Source organism: Arachis ipaensis, chromosome B9 (assembly GCF_059453495.1).
Source record: "Arachis ipaensis isolate K30076 ecotype BB chromosome B9, ASM5945349v1, whole genome shotgun sequence".
Lineage (NCBI taxonomy): Eukaryota > Viridiplantae > Streptophyta > Magnoliopsida > Fabales > Fabaceae > Arachis > Arachis ipaensis.
The window spans coordinates 21,290,133-21,310,734 of NC_142444.1; the positions used below are offsets into that span (position 1 = coordinate 21,290,133).

The following is a 20,602-nucleotide window of genomic DNA, read 5'->3' on the forward strand; positions in this document are numbered from 1 at the left end:
TAAGTCTAAAATCAATTCATTTTATAGAATTAACGAATAACGATACACAAAATTTCGATATGACGTTACAAAAGCATAGCATGCAAAACTGGTATTGTGGTCTATGTGTGCTAACGACGCTGCCAAGCATCAATGTAAGCATCAATGTAAAATCAGAACAATGCAATGAGTCTATTTTTTACTCTTTTTGGACTTGTGTTTTTTTCCGGCGGGTTTTTCCCGTGTCCTGTGACTCTCGTCACCATCCTCTTCCATTAGATGCTCATAATCTTCGTAACTTGCAAACGGAGATGCCTTTTCACTCTTGCGTTTTCGTTTTTGTTTTCTTTTGTCGACTTCATCCTCATCAAAATCAACATCTGAGGCATCGTCAATATCTCCAATCTCAATGTCGTCGTTGTCGTCGTCGTCGTCATCGTCATCAATCGTGGCGTCGTCGTCATCATCAATGGCATCGTCAGCCTCTCCTCCTGACATATCCGACGGTATATCGGCATCACCAATCAAGTCATCGTCTTCCTCTTCAGCGACATTGTCTAAATCATCATAATCATAACTGTCCGGTTCAGCAGTATCCAAGAGATTCTCGATCTCTTCATTATCGCTCTCATCCCCACCTTCAACCTCCTCGTCATCGTCAAAGAAGTCAGCATCCTCATCATCAGCTGACTTCTTTTTCTTCTTCTTCTTCGGTTTAGAGCTCATTTTGTTTGTATAGAATTTGTGGAAGACGAGATCTTCTGGGGGCACATCTTCTTCGGCGAGTGAAAGAATTTCTTTGCCAATCAAGTGGTTGTTAATGTCCATCTGCAAAACAGAGTTCAGAAGTTTTTTCCGGAGAGAAACTATAGGAGATAGGGAATCAACTTAGATAGTCACCGTAAGTTAACTTTTTCTTTTTTTAATTTTAATTTTTTTTTAAGGTAGACTTACTTGTAGTTGACATGAGAAGTTGATATTTGAAAACTGTATGATGATTTATCAGATTTAACTAAATTGTTATCTATTCTCGACTATCAACTTTACATGAAGACAATTGTATCCAAATTTTCCAATTTTTGGTAGATTTAGGAATTAGAGGGTGTAATTTAAAATTTAAGATTAAAAATTTATGATTTAAAGTCTAAAATTTAAAATAAATAAAATAAATTTTAAAGAAAAATAGCTGATAATAGTTGAAAAAACAAATTGGTTTCTTAGCATTGCTCTTTCAAAACAAAAATTACCAAAAGTTAGCTAGCTAAATCAGAATGATGCAGGATTGGCCATAAGCTCAAAAACCATTTTGTGGAAGAGGCAAGAACATAAATGAGTTATTACCTGTTTAGTAGGTTCAATCTGGGAACCACCATGCCATGAGCTCTGTTTCGGTTTCTTCTCCATGAATTTGTCAAGGAAAGCTGTGAGATTTAGGTCACTTAATGGGTTTCCATTGTAGACGACGTTTGCCCCAGAAAGAAGAGTTCTGGCCATGGTGGAAACTGAAGGGTGTGCGTGCGAAGCAAGTACCATTAACTCCCACCAACTTACCCGGTCTGCATTGCTGCAGCAGTGTACAAAGCAACATTAGAGGCGCTACAACTGGATATGAATACAAGGGAAAAAAGCGCAGTTGAAATAATTTTGTAGTCAGGAGTACAAAACATTATACATGATGTGCAGCTCATCTTAGAACCTGGTGTTTATAACAAAAGAAATACCAGAATCTCTTCTAAATTTATGATATTCAAGATGAGGACCACTGTGGAAGAAAATATAGCAAATTACCAATAAGAAGGTTCTCGGTGTCGTGGGTCATAGCCTCCAGGCAGTAAAGACTTCTTGGCAGATACCTTAGATTGCTGTCCTTCATCATCAGATGCAGATTTTGATTTATTTTTGGATGCAGACTTCGGTTTTTTGATACTCGGTTCATCCTTCGCAAGCAAAAAATCTGCATCCTCCTCTGAAGCACCATCTGAATCATCGTCATCCTCAGAAGATGCTGGAAGATCGTCTTTGCCTTCCGAAGAATCACTATCATTATTTTCATCATCTCCATTCTGAGCAAGGGTAATATTATCAGCTTGTTTTTTGGATACGGTGCTAGGTTCATTATCAGTTTCTTCTATAACATCTTCAAAGTGTTCTAGTTCGTCATCAATAGATTCACTCTGCAACACCATGTTCCTAAAAGACAAAATATGAACATGATTTTTTTTGGGGATCAAAAGAGTATAGTAAATTCTATAATAAACTTATCCAGAATTGACTACAAAGACGAGCGTACTCACATAGTATGCAATTTATGGCAAACATAACAAAGCAGTAGTTAAAGCGGGATGCTTGTGCATCGAGCTACCTATTTTTCATAACGTGAAGTAGTTGTCAAGACAGTACTTTGCATTTGCTTTTAGCTTTTTCCAGCAAAAATAAATCACTTCAATAAATAATTTTATTTGAAGTCTAAAAGAATCAGTCTCAGCTTCTGAGGAAAACGTAAGAAAAAACAGTTTTCAGCTTTTACAACAACATAGAAAAAGCAAGTTATATAATCACTTTTTAAAGATCACAAACGAACATCACTTTTATACTGGTTGATACTGTCTTCAAATTAGAATGTTGACCGGATTATTCAATTGCTGTAATTATCAGCATCAAACACACAATGGAGGAATGTCAGGTCTTAAAGCATTTGATACAAGTCGCTGAAAATTTTCTCACTAGCAACTACGTCCAATTTAAATGTGATAAATAAAAATGGCATACACCAAAAAACAACTAGCCTTACCATAGAGGTGGTCTGGCTTTAAGGAGTTCGGACAGAAGAAAAAGGCATGCACAGGCATATTGCGGTGGCATCTGAAGTGCAACCTGAAGTGAAAATAAATAAAAATAGAAATAGAAATAAAAGAAAAAATCAGAAACTTGATTCATGTTACTCTACATATTAAGATTTAAGAGAAATAGACAAAAAGGCAGTTCAATGATTACCTGCAATAGACGTTTAGAAAAGGCAGCCACACGCTTTAAATTTACATCTCTTTTCATTGCTCTTAGAAGAAGTGCAACGAACATTTCTGCCTGAAATCGAGCTAGTTAGAACTTAGAAATACAGAGAAGTTAAGAATAGCAGAGGTATATAATAAATAAAACAAGAAAAACATGTTTAATTGCCTTGGACGTATTCATGGCAGCTGGAAGCAGAAGTTTAGAGTACAATGCACGGTAAAATCGATCACTAGCTATCTGATTCTTGGATGTGATTTTATCGAGAAGCATCAGTGCTTGAACTCCTACGTTAAAATTTTTTGAATGAACCTGCAGGTTTTCAGCTTTTATCAATATCCAAGAATCAAAATAAGGTCATGACTCATGACAAATGCTCTTGCAACATCTGTCGGCGAAATATTGCAGCGAAATATTGCAGACTTTCGGATATACTTACCAACTGGAAAAGAATTGGGGTTTGAACATCAACAATGTCATCGACTTCAGTGCTTGATACATAAGGAAATGCCCTATTCACTCCCTGCAAGAAAATCAAGCAGAAATTTGAAAGACTTTGAGCAAGTAAAAACAACATCAAAAAAACTTAAAAAGAATTTCACAATCATTAATCAATGTCAGTTCTTGAAAATTACAGTAACATGCTTACAGTTAGGAGTGCTGAAAGAAGCCGGGAGTCCAATTCAGCATGTGATTCAGGTGTACTTTTTGATTTTTGCTCTTTTGGATTTGCCTTGCTGCTTTTATCAAGCTTTTGATTGCTGCTTGCACTTGAGATTAATACCTGAAGATTTCTAATGTGAATATTTTTCTTATTCAATTTTACCTTTTTCCTAACTATGTAGGGAAAATGCATATTGTCTAATTTTTCTTTTTTTTTTTTTTGGGGTGTGTCAGGGGAAAGGAAACCAATAACACTTGTTTCCTTGGTAAAACTGGTACCTTAAACAGCGCAAAATAAACATCTATTAGACGTTTTGCCACTTTTGGTCCATCTCCTCTATTTGTTAGACGGATTTGGCTTAAGAAGTTAACCTGAAAACATAGTCAAGAAAAATCAATCAGACTCGGTCAAACAATTGACCATTTCTGGATGGATTTGTGGAGTCAGAGTTTTTCAATTGAAAAATTGAAGGGCTAACTTATGATACTACTGAAAAGTGACATCAAAAGATTAAGTCTTGCAATACAGAATATTGTCGTTTAACATAATAAAACACCAAAATAAAATAAGTCTGAAATGTTATACTGAAGTCAGGAATCGTTAGCCATAAATTTCAAAACATGATAGGACAGACAAAAAGTAAAACTTGTGATTCTTTGAGTCTAATATGTAAGAGAGAAACATTAAATTATATGCACAAAACACTAACAAAGTTTAGGGCATACAGCATGGTACTGTGAACGTGGTCCTAAATGGGGCCGAAAGAGAAAAGTATCCACCTCGTCAATAACCACGGCCTGTATGGAAACAATAAAAATAAAATAAGCTTATACAATCACACATTCACACTAATAATCAAGGACCAAAGAAAATATATGAAAAAGGAAGAGAAAGAAATCAAAGGGGGTCTAAATATCATAACCAAAAGGCAAGGACCCTGAAACATAACTAATCCATTTTCTTAATCAAGAAAATGAACATGCAAAAGGAAATCATATGGACCGTGCAATCATTTTTTCTTCAAGCATATATTCCCCAATCATTTTTTCTTCAAGCATATATTCCCCCCCCCCCCCCCCCCCAAAAAAAAAAAACAAAACAACAAAACCCCCACCCCCAAGGAAGCACCTTGTCATATGTAAATTGTAATGACAGGATGGATAAGCCATGACTAATCAGAAAGTGGAGATTGAATCCCAAGCAAAAGCCAACCCCCCCCCCCCCCCCTTCTTTTTCCTCTCTCTCCTGACATAATGACAAGAGAGATTTGACTTGACCTAAATTTAATTTTCTTTTCAAGAATATTTGTCCTACTAATATTTGCTCAAGCACAGAACATTGACAATGGTACTTCCAAACGATGTAGGAAAATGTTTATAGTAAATGCTGATAATTGTCCATACCTTCATATTTGGGTGGTCAGACAACAGGTTTGACAAGTGATAGTCAGCATTAGATGCGGCCCTATTATCCGGATCCCCAAGCTGAAAAAAATTCAAATTTAAGAGGGAAAAAAACACTTAGCAACAGCATCTGGTAGTTACAGCAAACCAACTAAAGTGACAACATTGAATGAATATTGAACATGTTCAATTCAGATAGGCATGAATTACCCACTTTATTAACAAGAGCAGAAAGTAGTTTGCGCTCTTGCTCTGACTTCCTACTCAACAGAATATATATGCTCTGCAAAAAGAAGGAAAGGCATCAACCAAATATTTGATAAGTAAGTCAATTGAGATATGTGTACATTCAAATAGTCTCAAAGCACATTTTTAAGTGTAACAGCATCTTTCAGAAAAAAGTTTCTCGTAACTAACTTTTGAAAGATAGATTTCAAAAAATTGTAGCATCTATGTTTGGTAAATCAAACTAAAAATGGCTTTTAATAAACACAAGCAACAACAATTGTATTTGGTAAAATAGCATTTAAAATTTAAAAAAACTATAATAGATATAAATATAAGAGTAAATTTGGATATTTATTAATGTAAGAGGTAATATTAAACTCTTTTAATTTTGATAAACACATGTCAACTTTGAAAAGCTCCTCCTTACCAAACCAAGCCGAAATAGTCTCAAAGCACGTTTTTAAGTGTAATAGCTTGAAGATAACATCAAACATATTCTATATTATATAACTATAACATAGTCGCTTGTATGTAATATGAATAATAATTTAAAAAGCAATAAAAAAGAGTCGAAGTGTGACTGTGAGAGCAAAATGCCAACCTTTAGTGCCTTGTTTTTAAGAGCCGGTAGCATGTCTCGTGACGCTTCTTCAAGTGCAACAACAAATCTTTCATATCTATGACATCAAGCTATAAAATGCATCAATAACAAAACAGCTTTGGTGGTCAGGAAATTGAACACCACTGAATGAAAAGGTACAATCGTATGATTCCTCAATCAAAATGTTAATAAACACAAAGGGCAGTAGTCATATGGGCAAGTTTTGACAGTTAGGTATTCAGCATTAACAACTCATTCTTCCTGCACTTCTTTGTCAGCAGTGGGCTAGCGTTCTATGGAAACGGTCATATAGAATCTAATTATTCTTACTCTGTAGATGCTAGTATAGGAAACAAAAAAATGCAATTCATAATATGCATTTGCCGAGTCAAATAAAATAACTTTAATCGGAAGACAATTAATAAAGTGTGGTGAGGCATACCTCTGCTTCAAACATTCCTCCCAATACCAGAACAGTAGAAGGGAATATCCATCTTTGGTTTCAGGAACATGATTTAATGGCCGCTGTATCAAGGTCTTCAATTTTCGATCCGGTAATAAGCTGCCAGACAAAATATACAAGGTATATGTTTCAGTTATATGTAAACTGGACATTGTCCCATAAAGAAGTTCTTTTGTTAAGTTTTCTATGACAAAATTGGGGAAACACAGACCTCGCAATGAATAATTCTTGAAGTGCTTCAAACCCTGTCAAAGCATGGCGCTTCCCAACCTTGGATGTCACCATTCCTAAAAGAAAGAATAAATTTCATAAAATCTAAGCTTTCACACACATATGGAGTGGGGAAAATAATCAAGCTGGAATAATCAATGAAAAAGTTGACCTAAAAGTGCATCAATTGAGCGCAGGTTTGCAACAGGGTTGTCTCCAACTAACACAGAGAAAGCAGAGACCTTGTCCGCAGCAGTTCCAGACCTCTGTGTAGACACCAGCATCTTGATATCACTGCTCTGCCCTCTCGTCGACTCGTAGTCCTGCGCGTACTGCGCCATCAACCTCTCACCCAATTCTCTCTTCTTCTCCACAAACCCCCGCCACTCTTCCAAATCCTTCACCTCCACCTTCTTCCCTTCCCCAACCACCTTCGCTTCCAGCTCAGCAGCGTCCTCGAACCACACTCCCAACGCGCTCGCCTTCACCAGAGGAAGTTTTGGAAGGTTCTTGAACCTGTTGAACCCTCTCTCCTTGTTCCCGTCTTCCAGTGACAAAACCGGGGTTTTGGGTTTCGGGTTTGCCTTCTCATGGTGGGCATTGCTTCTACTTGTTTCCTTGGTGCTCGGTGCTTGGTTGTTCCGCTGCAGTGGTTTGGTGGCGGTTTCGCGTTGCTTCTTATCCTTCTTTGGGGGCTTGTTTGGCTTGCGGAAATCAACGTCGTTGAAACCGGAATAGGATTGGGAAGTGGACAAGCCAAGGGAAGAGGCGAATGAGGCTACGTCGGATTTGATGAGTTCTAAGTCCTGTGGCTCCTTGGAGAGCTTCTTGTTCTTGGAATTGGACTTCGACATTGTTGCATGTGCAGCGATGAAAATTATGGAAGGCACAAAGCTGGGAGAAAAGAGATTAGTCGTAAGTCATAACAGTCCCTTCGGGGACATCTGATAAAATTGGGGTGAAACTCACTTCCAGTTATATTAACCAAGGTTGCGAGACCGAACCAATCAATGAACCGGTATGGTAACTGGTTCACTAGTTCAATGGTTAAACCGGTTAATTAAATATTAATTAAAAATTCAATATATAATTTCAAATATTTAAATTCAATAATTTCTGAACTAATAAAATTCAAAATTTCACAATTTCACATAATGTTCTACCACAAAAAAAAAAAACATTAACCAAATTTTTAACTAAACACAAGCACTAATCATCACTAATCAGTAATCATCAGAAAATCAGCAACATATCAACAACAACATCATCATTATTTCAGAAAATCAGCAATTCAGAATAAGCAAACATCAACAAAATCAGTATTATTAACTCAGCAACTCAGAATTAAACCCAGCAACTCACAACTAAACCCAACTCCAACTCAGAATTGAACAAGCAAAAATAAATTGAAGATACACCAATGCCTGTTCCAAACAAAACACAATAATTTATATCAGATGCAAGGAAATGCATTGATGCCACAAAGATATCCCATATAAACCTTTAAGAATTATAGGAAAATTTCCTTAAAGCAGGTACAAATAGCTCTTGAGAATGATATCTTACAACTTCAAGCAGAAAACACATATTTAAACAAAATATATGGACTAAACTTTCAGTATGAGAAATAAATCATTATAAAATGCAGCAGAAACCATATCATTAAGTTGACTGTAGTAGAACCTGTATAGTTGTATGCAAAAAGCAAAGGTGTAATAATGGTGCTTATTATCAACATAAATAGCACCAACTAAGATGAATCAAATGTGCCCACAACTTTCAAAGCAACTGAAACTTAAACCAACGATTGTAATTCTGAAGCTGCTTGGATCGTGCTAGTAATGATGGCAGGAAAGAAAAGTACTGAAATTGCCAATTTAATTATTTTGATTTATTACAACCAAATCATGAAAATATTCAGAGATGCATGTGAGAACTGGAAATCAAGGTTCTGAAAACCGGACCGATCATCAAACTGTTTTAGTCACTGGTTCATTGGTTTACTGGTCCAACCAGTCCAACCGTGATTTAACCGGAAAAACCATCCATAATAAAATAATAAATAAATTATAAATAAACATCCTAAATATCTTTCAAATTTAAAACCCTACGTAAAATATCACCAACTAAATGTAATTAATCATCAAAATATGCAATAACTTGCTGCAAATTATACTTCCATTAAAAATAGCTGTATTACTTCCATTAAAAATAGCTGGATTGAATTATAATGCACAAGTTAGAGATAAAGAATATTGTCTTAATGTAGCTAAGTCAAAAAGTAAAACAAAAAATGATAGTGTTGCACAATAAACACACAACAGAGCACGAAACAAACACACAACACAACAGAGGCTGAAACAAAAACACAACAAAGCCTGAAAAAAAAAGAATCCAACACGGAGGAGGGGTAGCAAGTCGGCGGAGATCAAGAACAGGGACAGTGCGACCAAACAATGAAAACAGAATTTTGTTTATATAACAAAACAATCAAAACATTCACTAATTGCAAATTTTTTCTTCATAAGAACAGAACAAAGAAAACATGAAGCATATAATAAATCAAAAGATCACCAATTGCAAATCTTTTAATAAGAACAGAAGTTAGAACAGTGAAAAATGAAGAAAGATTAGTAGTTTTCAACCCAATTTTAACAAAGCTCATCACAATGATTAACAACAAAAAAAAAGCAATGAAGGAACAGTGAATCAATAACATAGGCAGTGCAAATTCAAGAAACTTTAATAAAATTTAACTACAGAAACAGACAGTAAAGCAGTAATAGAGTTATCAATTTAAAATTTATCATCAAATACATTCAGTGAGCAAAACCAATCAACCAAGTACTGACTGGGCATTCGGACAAAAAAAGAATCAAAAGAACATTTAAATCACAGCAAAAACACAACAACAATAGGAACATTTAAAACAAAGCAACCCAAAAAAAAATCTAAAAATCACCATTGCTAAAAACAATGATTTGATCCGTGTATGCTCAAAGAATTAAAAGCTAAGCTTACAGGAAAGTGAAGAATACCAAAACCAAAGAACCTTCAATCACAGCTTAAATCAAGAACAGAAAATCACAACAAAAACAAAAAAAAATAAAAGTAACAGAAGAACAACAGAACAACAACACAAGAACAATTAGCAAATTAACAAATTCACAATAACAGTTAAAAATTTACCAGAAGAACACTAATGCAAGTGGAATCATCATGCTAATATGTTTTCTGCAAAGATGCTATTTGTGCAGCTAAAATTTCCTAATTACTAAGATCCAATTATTCTAATTTCACATGCAATCAACTTACTAAGTTTCTAAAAGCTAGAAATTATAAAACCAACCAGAAATATGGTTAAAGCATTTCATCAAACATGTTGAGTGCGGTAAAATTAAAACAAAATAAGAGAATTCAAAACTTAATATCAATGTGATAGAGAAGAGAACATAACTATTGTAACTTTAATTCAGTCTATGAAATAATCCAAACCACTACCAAATCAAATAGTTACTTATTGTAATAGAAATCAGAAGTTGCAGAGTTTGAGGCAGAGTATTGGTGTTGTGTGAGTGTATTGTCTGGTGGCGGGTTTAGGGAACTCACGGCGGCGACAAAAGAGAGGAGTTCGACGGCTAGGTGGAGGGCGCGGGTTGGTCGCAGTGTTTGAAGCAGAGCAACGTGGCTTCCAGACGAACACGAATGCGAACTCGAACGGTGAACGGCGAGTGAACGCGAACCGTGAACGCCGAGCGAACGTGAACGGCGAAGAACGCGAACGAAGACGACAGCTGAACGAAGACGCGAACGTGAACGGCAAACAAACGGCGACGGAAGCGCGGCTGAGCAGACAAAGACGACGGACGCCGAGCTCGAGGAAGCAGCCGCGATCGGTGACAGCGAACAGGGGTTGAAGACTTGGATCACGATGGAAGCTAGATGGAGGGACGGATGGCGAACTTTGAGTGCGACGGACGCGGCAGTATGCCACTCCTTGCGGCGGTGGTGTAGGCTTCCAGTGCTAGGGTTTTTTGGCTGGGGTTGTGTGCTTTGATTTCTTTCTTTAAAGAAACGGGGAAGGGAGAAAGAAACGAAGGAGCTTCCATTTTTGTGTAAACCGGGCGGATTCCGGTTCGGTCCAACCGGCCGGTTCTTGTTCGGTCAGCAGTTTTTCACCGGTTTTACATGTCTGATCGGATCGCTAATGTTGTCAGTTTGTGGTTGAATCGGTCTGATCGGTTGGTTCGATCCGGTTTTTAGAATATTGCTGGAAATCAAAGCATATCGTAGAAGTTACAAAATTGAGCCACAGAGGAGAAAGGGGACACAGCAAAAATTATTAACAAAACTACACAGTATTATCACATTGCTTACTGGCGGCATACTGACAGCGACGACAAAGGAGACGGCAACACCGGTGAACACAGAGAGAGAGAGCTTGAACAGAAGAGATGACGACGGCCACAAAGCATCCACACGACGGAGAGGGAGCTTCCTACGACGGCGACACAACTTCCTAGGACGGCGACGAAGCTTCCTACTACAGCGATACAACTCCTGCGACGGAGCTTCCACACACGATGCCTGTACCCAGCGGAGAAGAGTTCGGCGATGACAACGAAGCGGAGCTACAGGGCTATGGGGGCTGCAGGGGCTATGGTGGCTGTTGGCTGCTGGCTGCCGGTTGCCGGCTGTGGGGCTCCTGGGCTGGGGCTGGGGGGCTAGGGTTCTTTGTTCTTTCAATTTTAAGCTTTCACTTTTCAGTTTCAGAGAGGAGAGGAGTGGGGCTAGGCTGCGTTGGGGTTTAGGGTTTCTTCTTCTTTTTTTTTTAAGGTGTAAAACGGCGTCGTTTGGAGGGGTATACTACACCGAAAATCCTTTAAAAAATCGGCCAGTTTTGGCGATTCACCAGTTAGTTGTCGATTCGACTGGTTTTTTGCCAAGCAGTAGAGGTGTACATGATCTGGTCCGACCCAAAAATCCGGCTCGAACCCAAAGTATTTTTGCATATGTTGGCCCGGACCCAAAGTGGTCCGGATTTGACCCGGGAACAAAAAACAACACTCAAAAGAATACTTCAATCAGGTTTGGGCCATAGCTCGGGTCACCAGGTCTGACCCAACGAGGATACATATTTCAAAATTATTATTTTGTATTTAAGAAGTATAAGACTTTAGACTAATATATAATATTTTGTGTTATTAGTATTGATTCATGATTATGCTTTAATTTTAGAATTTGGTGAGTATTTATTATATTTTTCTAAGTGAATTTTATCATATAAAATAATTGTTGGAGATTTGGAACTTCTTCCATACTAGCATTAAAAAAGATAATACATTTGTCTTGAACTTGTGTTTTCTAACAAATATGGTGTAATATTAATTATGAACTAATCTATTTAATTTAATAAAAATAATTATGAAACTAGGAAAGAGATACAAAGATGCATGAAATTATGATTAAAGGCCCGATTTTTATCCCGTATAATTGTACCCCGAATGTGTATAGATTTCATCGGATTAGAGTCTAAAAAATAAGTCCAGTATATATTTAGCATCAGCTCTGTATGAGGACAAATCCAATTTCACCCTACCCATATACACCCTTACTAGATAGTTTATGATGTTAACTGAACTGGCTTGGTGATCGATTTCCAATTAATCCAGCTGAACCAACCGGTCCAATTCGGTTTTCAAAACTATGATATTAACGAAAAAATTACTAGTTAAAAAACATTACATAATTTAAAGTATTTAACTAAATTATTATACAATGATTCTCAATTATTACTTATTAGTATGCTTGTCTTCAACTAAAATTGGAATAATACAAGGTTGTAATAGAAACATAACCGTCACGACAAAAAAAAATTCAAATATTTTTATCACAAAAGTAATTTGAAACTATTATATCATAAAAATAAATTAATAGCTATAAAGTACGAATATTTTGTTAAGTTGCCGTGTCCATATGTTGGATACATTTCAGACATGATATTCATCGATATTTGTCTGATACGCGTATTTGTTGTGTCCAACTATGTCTTAATAAAAAAAATTTAGACACGTTTAGACACAATAAATAAATCACGTGTCAGCGTGCCTAACTTTATTTTTAACATATATTCTTGAGAAATAAATTTAGAAGTAATATATATTATTATTTATTAAAATTAAAAATATTTTAAATACTTTACATAATTAAAATAAGAAATTAAAAAATTAAAAAATTAATTAATATTTTAATATCAATAAAATATCAAAATATCATTATAATTTATCTAAAGGCTTGTTTGGGTGAGTTTTTAAAAAAAAATCTTTTTTCGAGTTATCTTTTTTTAAAAGATCTTATGAAAAAGTAAAAATAATTTTTTGTTTGGGTATCTCATGCAAAAAGATCTTTTTATCTATCAATTATGTTTGAGTATAACAATATAAAAATGCTTTTTTGTTTGTTTGTTACATGAGAAAAATGTTTTTTTTTTATTTTTCTAGTACTTTTACTTTTACTACTAGAAATTTGCTAAATATGCTAAAAAATAAAAAATAAATCTTTTTTTTTATTGAAAAATATCTTTTTTTTTATTAAAATGATGGTGCCCAAACAAACACTAAAAATACTTTATATTTTATATATATACTTATTCTTTTATCTTACAAAATTTTAAAATTTATGTGTCGACATGTTTCATATTATATCGTATTTTATATTTGTGTCAGTGTCTATATATCATAGATTAATGGTATCTAAAACTATTTCTCATCCTTAGTAGGATATCCACATTCCACAAAGAAAGAAGCGTGTGCGTAAAAGAATAATAGACAAAATAGTTTATATCATAAGAAAAATTCTTTCACTTTTGTCAAGATTAATCAGGTGGGTTGATCCAACCAAAAAATTAGTAGTGGACAAACAAGCAAATTAGTCCACGGCCGTCAAATTTACTAAAAACCAAATTACTTTAATACAAATTAATGCGGCTCAGATGTATGATTTGTGGGGAATGGATCCTCTCAATGGTTGAAAAAAAATTAAGGGAGTAAAGTGTGATCTATAATCTTTTAATACACTCTCTCTCATATTTTCTTTTGATCTCACTTATAAGAATTAATGGTGAGAGATCACACTTTACTCTCTAAATTGTTAAAAAAATTGAAAGGATCCATTTCCTGATTTGTGTACCTCCATGGCACACCAATGAGCGATCACAGTAGAAGATTGCCTTGTAAAATAATTCACAAAAATACTCCAAGTGTGGCTCGACCTTTAGATAGTTGTGTCTCACTATGTCACTAACGATGAAGCACGAACACTTTGCAATGTGTCTGTGTGTCGAATATTTTTCGGACACGATATTCATTAACACATGTCCAATTTATGTGTCTTTTGTATCCAACCGTATCTTAATAAAAAATTAAAATTTATTTTCTGGACATACTTGAATACACTTAGATATCATCATGTGTCAGTATGTTCAGCCTTATTCTTAACATATATTTTTAAAATATGTTTAAAAATAATATATTATTAATTATTAAAATAAAAAATATTTTAAACATTTTATATAATTAAATAAAGACATTAAAAATAATTTTAAAAATTATTTTATATTTTAATATTAATAAAATATTAAAATATCATTATAATTCATCTAAAAATATCTTATATTATATTATATATATATATATTGTTAAAATTTTATTAATAATGTAAATATTCAATTCAACAAGATATAAATTACACAAGAGTAATATCAATAACAAAATAATATCTAATAAACTAATATTGAATTAAATATTAATACTCACAATATAATCGAATAATATGAACTTGTATTGTAATTCAGAAGTTTGAACGAAATATAAGAATGATTATTCAAAATACAAAGCTTGCAACGAAAGTTTAAATGTATTTCAGAGTATGAGAAGTAGTATGTAAATGCAGATACCTTACAAATATTGTTAAAATCTTATTAATAATGTAAATATTTAATTCAACAAGATATAAATTAAACAAGAGTAATATCAATAACAAAATAACATCTAATAAACTAATTTTGAATTAAATGTTAATACTCAAAATATGATCGAATAATATGAACTTGTATTGTAATTCAGAAGTTTGAACAAAATACAAGGATGATTATTCAAAATACAAAACTTATAACAAAAGTTTAAATGTATTTCAAAGTATAAGAGATTGTGTGTAAATGTGGATGCCTTACGACTTCCTCCCCCCTTTTTATATTGGACTATCCTTTTATTCTTTTACAATTTTATCACTAATTTTACAAATTTACTTGTTCTTTATGTGGATGATTCAGGGACACCATCTTGGATTTAATATGTGCTGTCATAGTTTTTAGAAATTTGGTTGTTACTTTTCAACTACCTTTTTATTGACAAAAAGAATATCCTAACAAGTTATATTAGGTAACTCTTTCACTCTTTTACTATATCTTTTTATGGTAGATGTAGATGGAGTAACCACTTATTGCATACCAAACCAACCGATCCTATTTGAATCCATACATAAACCCAAGAAAAGAGAACTAAATTAGAAGAAAATGGTATTAACAATAAGATTTTAATAATAGTTGGATAATAATTTTTTAGTTTCGAATAATATTGATTCTTATGTGTCATCTTGTTAATTTCTATTGTATTAATAGTTTTTTTTCTTAATTTATAGATTTAAGTTTTTCTTTTAGCTTCTACATTTGTTCTAGTTTAATTACATCAGGATTTTAACATTTATATATAAGCTTTTCTATGGGTTTAATTTGTTCATGTTTATGTTCAATTCTTTCTAACTGATTTTTCATAATATCTAGGACTGTATTAGTGTAGTTAAGCTGCTGATATACTTTTTTAATATTTCTTTTGTCTGTATTTCCTTCTATTCTACTGTCTTTATAGAGGTGGCTTCTAGTACTAAATTTTAGGATACTTATAGTTTTATAGTTTTTTTCCGTATATATTAAGACTCTACTATTTGTCTTGTGTTAGTTTTTCAAATAGTGGTTGTCTTACTTAAAAGACAAAACTCTTTTTTAAAATCTTGAAAGTAGTTTTTGAACTAGTCAAAGAAGTATAAATTGATTTTTTCTATTAAGTAATTATAAAATTCATTTCTTATGTCTATGATTTCTTTTCAGAATATCTAGTAAAATACCATTTTCTTAATTCTATATTATATTTTACATTAAAATCTTTACTAATCCGATTTTTATCAATTTCAAAAGGTTCTTCTTTTATTCTAACTCCCAAGATTTGGGAGACATTAAGTGAATAATTAGTTTTTGTCCCGTATAGAGGAGATGCTATATTTGGTCTAATGTTGTTTATCCCTATAACTTCTTTGTTTATAACAGAATTATCTATAGTATCAAGGAGTAATATCTTTTTTATTCCAATAATCCGGTATTCTGACTGATTGTGACCTACTCATTCGTAATCTAATGTTTGGACCTTCTCTAATTATTTCTCTAATTTCTGTATTTTCTATTTTTTTTCTTCTACTACATCCTCTAAAATCCATTCTTCAGGGATATTCTTCATTAGTTATTCATGTTGGAGTTTTTTAGGCGTTTGAACAAAAGATCTTCGTCTTTTAACGATTCTCTTCTAACCCTAAAATTGTAGTTTGCCTTTGTAACTCACAATAAGATCGAATAATATGAACTTGTATTGTAATTCAGAAGGTTGAATAAAATACAAGGATGATTATTCAAAATACAAAAATTGCAACGAAAGTTTAAATGTATTTCAGAGTATGAGGAATTGTGTGTAAATGCGGATGCCTTACAACTTCCTCCCCCTCCCACTTTTATATTGGACTATGCCCTTTATTCTTTTACAATTTTATTCCTACTTTTACAAATCTTCTTGCTCTTTCTGTGGGTGATTCAGGGAATCCATATTAGATTTAATGTGTTCTGTCATAGTTTATAGAAATTTGGTTGTTGGTTTTATAATTTGCTGGTATTCTGTTGGTATCCCACTGGTAGCTTTTGTTGTTTTCTGCATGTAATGTCTTTGTTGATTTCTGAGCTATTTTGACACCCCTTCTTCTGTTGTCGGATAGGTATCTGATTTTCTGATTCTGAGACTCTCTTTTTTTTATTCTCCAAATAGATCTTGAGTGTCGAGTATGTACAATCCTGAGCTGGACTAAACTTTTTCGTCTTCATTTGCTTGGACTGATTTTATTGCTTTTAGAGAGTTATGAATTTCTTCTTTTGAGGTGGCCGCTACAAGAGCAACCATCATCTATTTTTTATGGGTTAAGAAATGAGTCTCTTTTTCATGTGATATCTTTTTAAACCTTGAACAGTGGTTCAGGGGTTCTGATCTTTTTTGTGATATAGTCATCCAGTTATCAATGACCCCTTTTACTGATTAGGTTAAGGTCGAATTTATTTCACCATTTTATTTTTATGTTTCGGATTAAATATTGTACACTTGGAGTGTCTTCATATCTTGTAGAGTCATATTCCCATGTCATTATCCAACATATTTCCGTAGTGAGAATGAAGGAAACAAGCTTATATCCATTTAAAAATAAAGTTTTATTTTTAAAATATTCATAAGCCATGCTAGCTTCCTTTGGAAAAATAGTTTCTGTCGGTCCGAACACTTGGAACCATACCTGAAACCATTTGAAAAACTATAGAAAAATTTTCTTGCAGAACCATATGAACCAGGAATGCGAATTTAGAGAAAGATACAAGGTGTACCACCAGGCGTCTATATAATCATAATATGAGTAATTTTGAGGTTCGAATTTTCTAGTAAAATTTTTACAGTGAAAGGGAGTTCTTTTCCATTCTAATAGGGTTATTACTTTGATGATCTTAATTTTGGAGTATATTATATTTTTTGTGGTTGGATCTTTATTGTAGGTTAATTCAATAGATCTTGTGTCAACTAAAATAAATTCATAGAAGGTTCAGCTTTTTTGAATATTTACTGGTGGATAATGAAAAGTATTTGGAAAAACTATTTTACAAAGGGTTCTTCTATCCATTTTGAACCATTTTTTTTCTAAGGCTATTATTTTCATAGGTACAAAATTTTCATGGTAAGGATGTTTCTTCGATAATGGTTTAGTTTGAATAGATTAGATGGTTGTAATAATGTATATCTGTTAACTGTAGAAACTTCATATAAATTTTTAGTTGATGTAGATGATTTTTCGCTCTTAACAATCTGTGACATTGTCAAAGGTTTAATGGCTAATTGTTTAACTTGTAATGAAGTCGTTGATTGGTTAATAATTTTATTCGAAAACTTTCTTGCAAAATCAACAAATCTTTTAATTGGAGTAATTGTTCCTTGAAAAATTTCATATCCTAAAAATCTTACTCTTGCTATAAATATTTTTATTTTCTTTTCAGATAAGACAAGACCGTTTTCTTTTATAACATTGATAAATTTTTCTAGATGTTGAATATGTTGGTTAATTCCTTCAGAGTATACAAGTATGTCGTCTAAGTAAACTATGGTAAAATCTACATGTGAGTAAAAAATATTATTCATAATTTCTTGAAATTCTCTTGGTGCATTTTTTAATCCTTGGGACATTACATTCCATTCGTAATGTTCAAAAGGTATGATAAAAGATGTTTTATATCTATCTTTCTCTTTTACTGATATTTGATAATATCCAGATTTTAAGTCAAATTTAGAAAAGATAATAGTATTACTTAATCTTTTAATTAAATCATCTTTGTTGGGTAAGGGATATCTTATATATTTTAAGGCTTTATTTAGAGGCTTGTAATTAATTACTAACATGGAAGCTCCTATTTTGATTTCTAAGGCCTTTGTTACATAAAATCTTGTACAATTTCAAGGAGACTTTGATGTGTAACACCCTAACTTTTAGTATCTCATGATCGCACTAAAGTCCTGGCGTTACCTACCTCTACTCCTTTAATTTCATACTATATTTATTTAATATTGAACTTTCGCGAATATAAACCGAACTTTTAATTAAGAAAACGAAAAGTCCTTTTTCTTTTAACTATGTAAACACATAAGTATAATCACATAATATAATACATATATATCGTTATTCATTCCTTCCTCAAAATACAAGTCCTCTCCCTCGTGGACGGCTTAGTGGCATGGGTAATTTTAATCAAAATATGGTATGTTGTATAAATTTAAAATCTAATTTAATTTCTTAAAATTACTTTAAAAAATATTATTAATTATTAATTTTCTAATTGACTTTTAATCATGTATTCTAATTTAAAATTAGAAATAATATAATCAATTTTCTTTGTTTATAAAAATTAAAGTATTAAATTCCAAAATCTTAATTATTTAACTAAAACATATAAGATTCTTATTCTTTTACAATTGCTAAGTTTTATAATTTAAATAGAGAAAATTATTCAATATTTATAAAATTAAGTAAAATTTCTAGTTTAATTATCAAAACTTGATTTAATTACTTTTAATAAAATAATTTCTGAAAATAAAGTTTTTAATGAATAAATAAATTGAAATTAGCTCATAATAAGATTTTTTCGAAAATTCTGGGTCTTACATGATGGCCTGATTAATCCTTTATCTAAGAATTCTTGAATTTCTTTCTTATAGTATTCTATGAATTCTTTATTCATTTGGATAGGTTTCGTCTTAGTACGGATATCTTTTTTATTAAAATTATCTTCATATGGTAGGGATACTTCATGTAATTTCCTATATTGAAAAGTTTTTGGATTTAGGCTACACAAGTCTTTTTTTTAATCCTATCTTCTAACCCATTTATTATGATTTGGATTTTTTGAGTTTCTAGTTGATGTTGTACCATTTTATATATAATCTCTTGATTTAGGAAATTAATTTGTTTCTTTTTTCTTTCTATTATATTAAGTTGGGGGATAGCTACTTTTTGTAGTAAATTTAGTTCTCTTTTCTTGAGTTTCTATATGAATTCAAATACGATCAGCTGGTTTGGTATGTAATATGTAACACCCTAACTTTCAGCACGTCATGATCGTACCAAAAGTGAGACGTTACCGACCTATTTTCCGTATTTACTATTTAATACTGAGCCTTTAGTTCGATTTTGCGTTTCAATTTCTAAGAAAAAGCCGAAAAGTTTTGTTTCTATGAATTAAAATCATATACCAAAGATCTCCATGCAATACTAGTCACATAGTTAGTAAAAATAATAAATATCCTACAAAAGAATTCAAATGAAACTCAGATACAACTCCTATCCCTCTGTATAAAATAAAATCTTAACTAACAAAGGCGAGGGAATTCTAAGAAAGTGACTCAACACATAAACTTAACTCAAATAAGACTAATAATCGTCCGCAGCATCAAACTGAGTCTTCGAACCTGTGTCACTGAAAGGGTGGAAGATTTTGGGGTGAGAACAAACCACGCGTTCTCAGTAGGGAATGGAAATGCCATAAGAGTAATGAAATAAATTGCAAATAATTAACTTTACTCAATAAAACTATATTTTTTATCAAACCTTTTGAAAATACTTTTTACTATTACTTTATATAATTAATTACTTTCCTTTAAATTTCTAAACTCAAAACATATTTCAGTCACAAAACTTTTCATACCAACTATCTCTTAGCCACCTAACTAATTCTTAGTCACAACAACAATTATTAATCACCTCAATACATTCACAAATAAATAGCACGAGTAAAGGTTTCAATTCAACACCCAAACAAGTCACAATAAGACAAACAGCACAATCATAAAGAAGTAATACAATCAAACACAACCAAATGCATATGCGCAAACATCATGATGCATGTCTGTCCTAAACAGGCCATGAGCTCATGTGTTGGTTTGTCACCCGATTCCCGACACTAGTCCTGAGATAAGCGTTCGTACCGCCGTCCTTATCTCAGGCATCGTCCCTTCCATGAGCGTTACGTATCGTCGTCCTCATGGGGGAAACTACCTTTCGGTCTCTAGTGAGCGTTATGTATCGCCGTCCTCATTGAGCCATCCTTATAGTGTCAAGTGAGCGTTACGTATCGCCGTCCCCACTAG

General features: G+C 32.9%; 1 protein-coding gene across 2 annotated transcripts; it reads right to left on the bottom strand.

The window, feature by feature from the left end:
• Nucleotides 1-11,390, bottom strand: EDA25 (CCAAT-binding factor). Of its 2 annotated transcripts, XM_088498235.1 has the most exons (18): nt 11,249-11,390; nt 10,167-10,351; nt 6,730-7,451; nt 6,559-6,634; nt 6,327-6,446; nt 5,885-5,960; nt 5,270-5,338; nt 5,056-5,136; nt 4,378-4,449; nt 3,931-4,023; nt 3,638-3,772; nt 3,428-3,511; nt 3,157-3,300; nt 2,974-3,063; nt 2,771-2,853; nt 1,768-2,169; nt 1,321-1,543; nt 1-807 (listed from the first exon to the last, which is right to left on the bottom strand). In XM_088498235.1, the coding sequence occupies exons 3-18, from the start codon at nt 7,409-7,411 to the stop codon at nt 172-174; spliced, it is 3,066 nt and encodes a 1,021-aa protein (XP_088354361.1). In that variant the 5' UTR covers nt 7,412-7,451; nt 10,167-10,351; nt 11,249-11,390; the 3' UTR covers nt 1-171. The 2 variants fall into 2 exon arrangements, with proteins under 2 accessions (XP_088354361.1, XP_016174846.2); XM_016319360.3 differs by lacking the exon at nt 11,249-11,390 and having other exon boundaries at nt 10,167-10,643.
• Nucleotides 11,391-20,602: the final 9,212 nt, after the last annotated feature.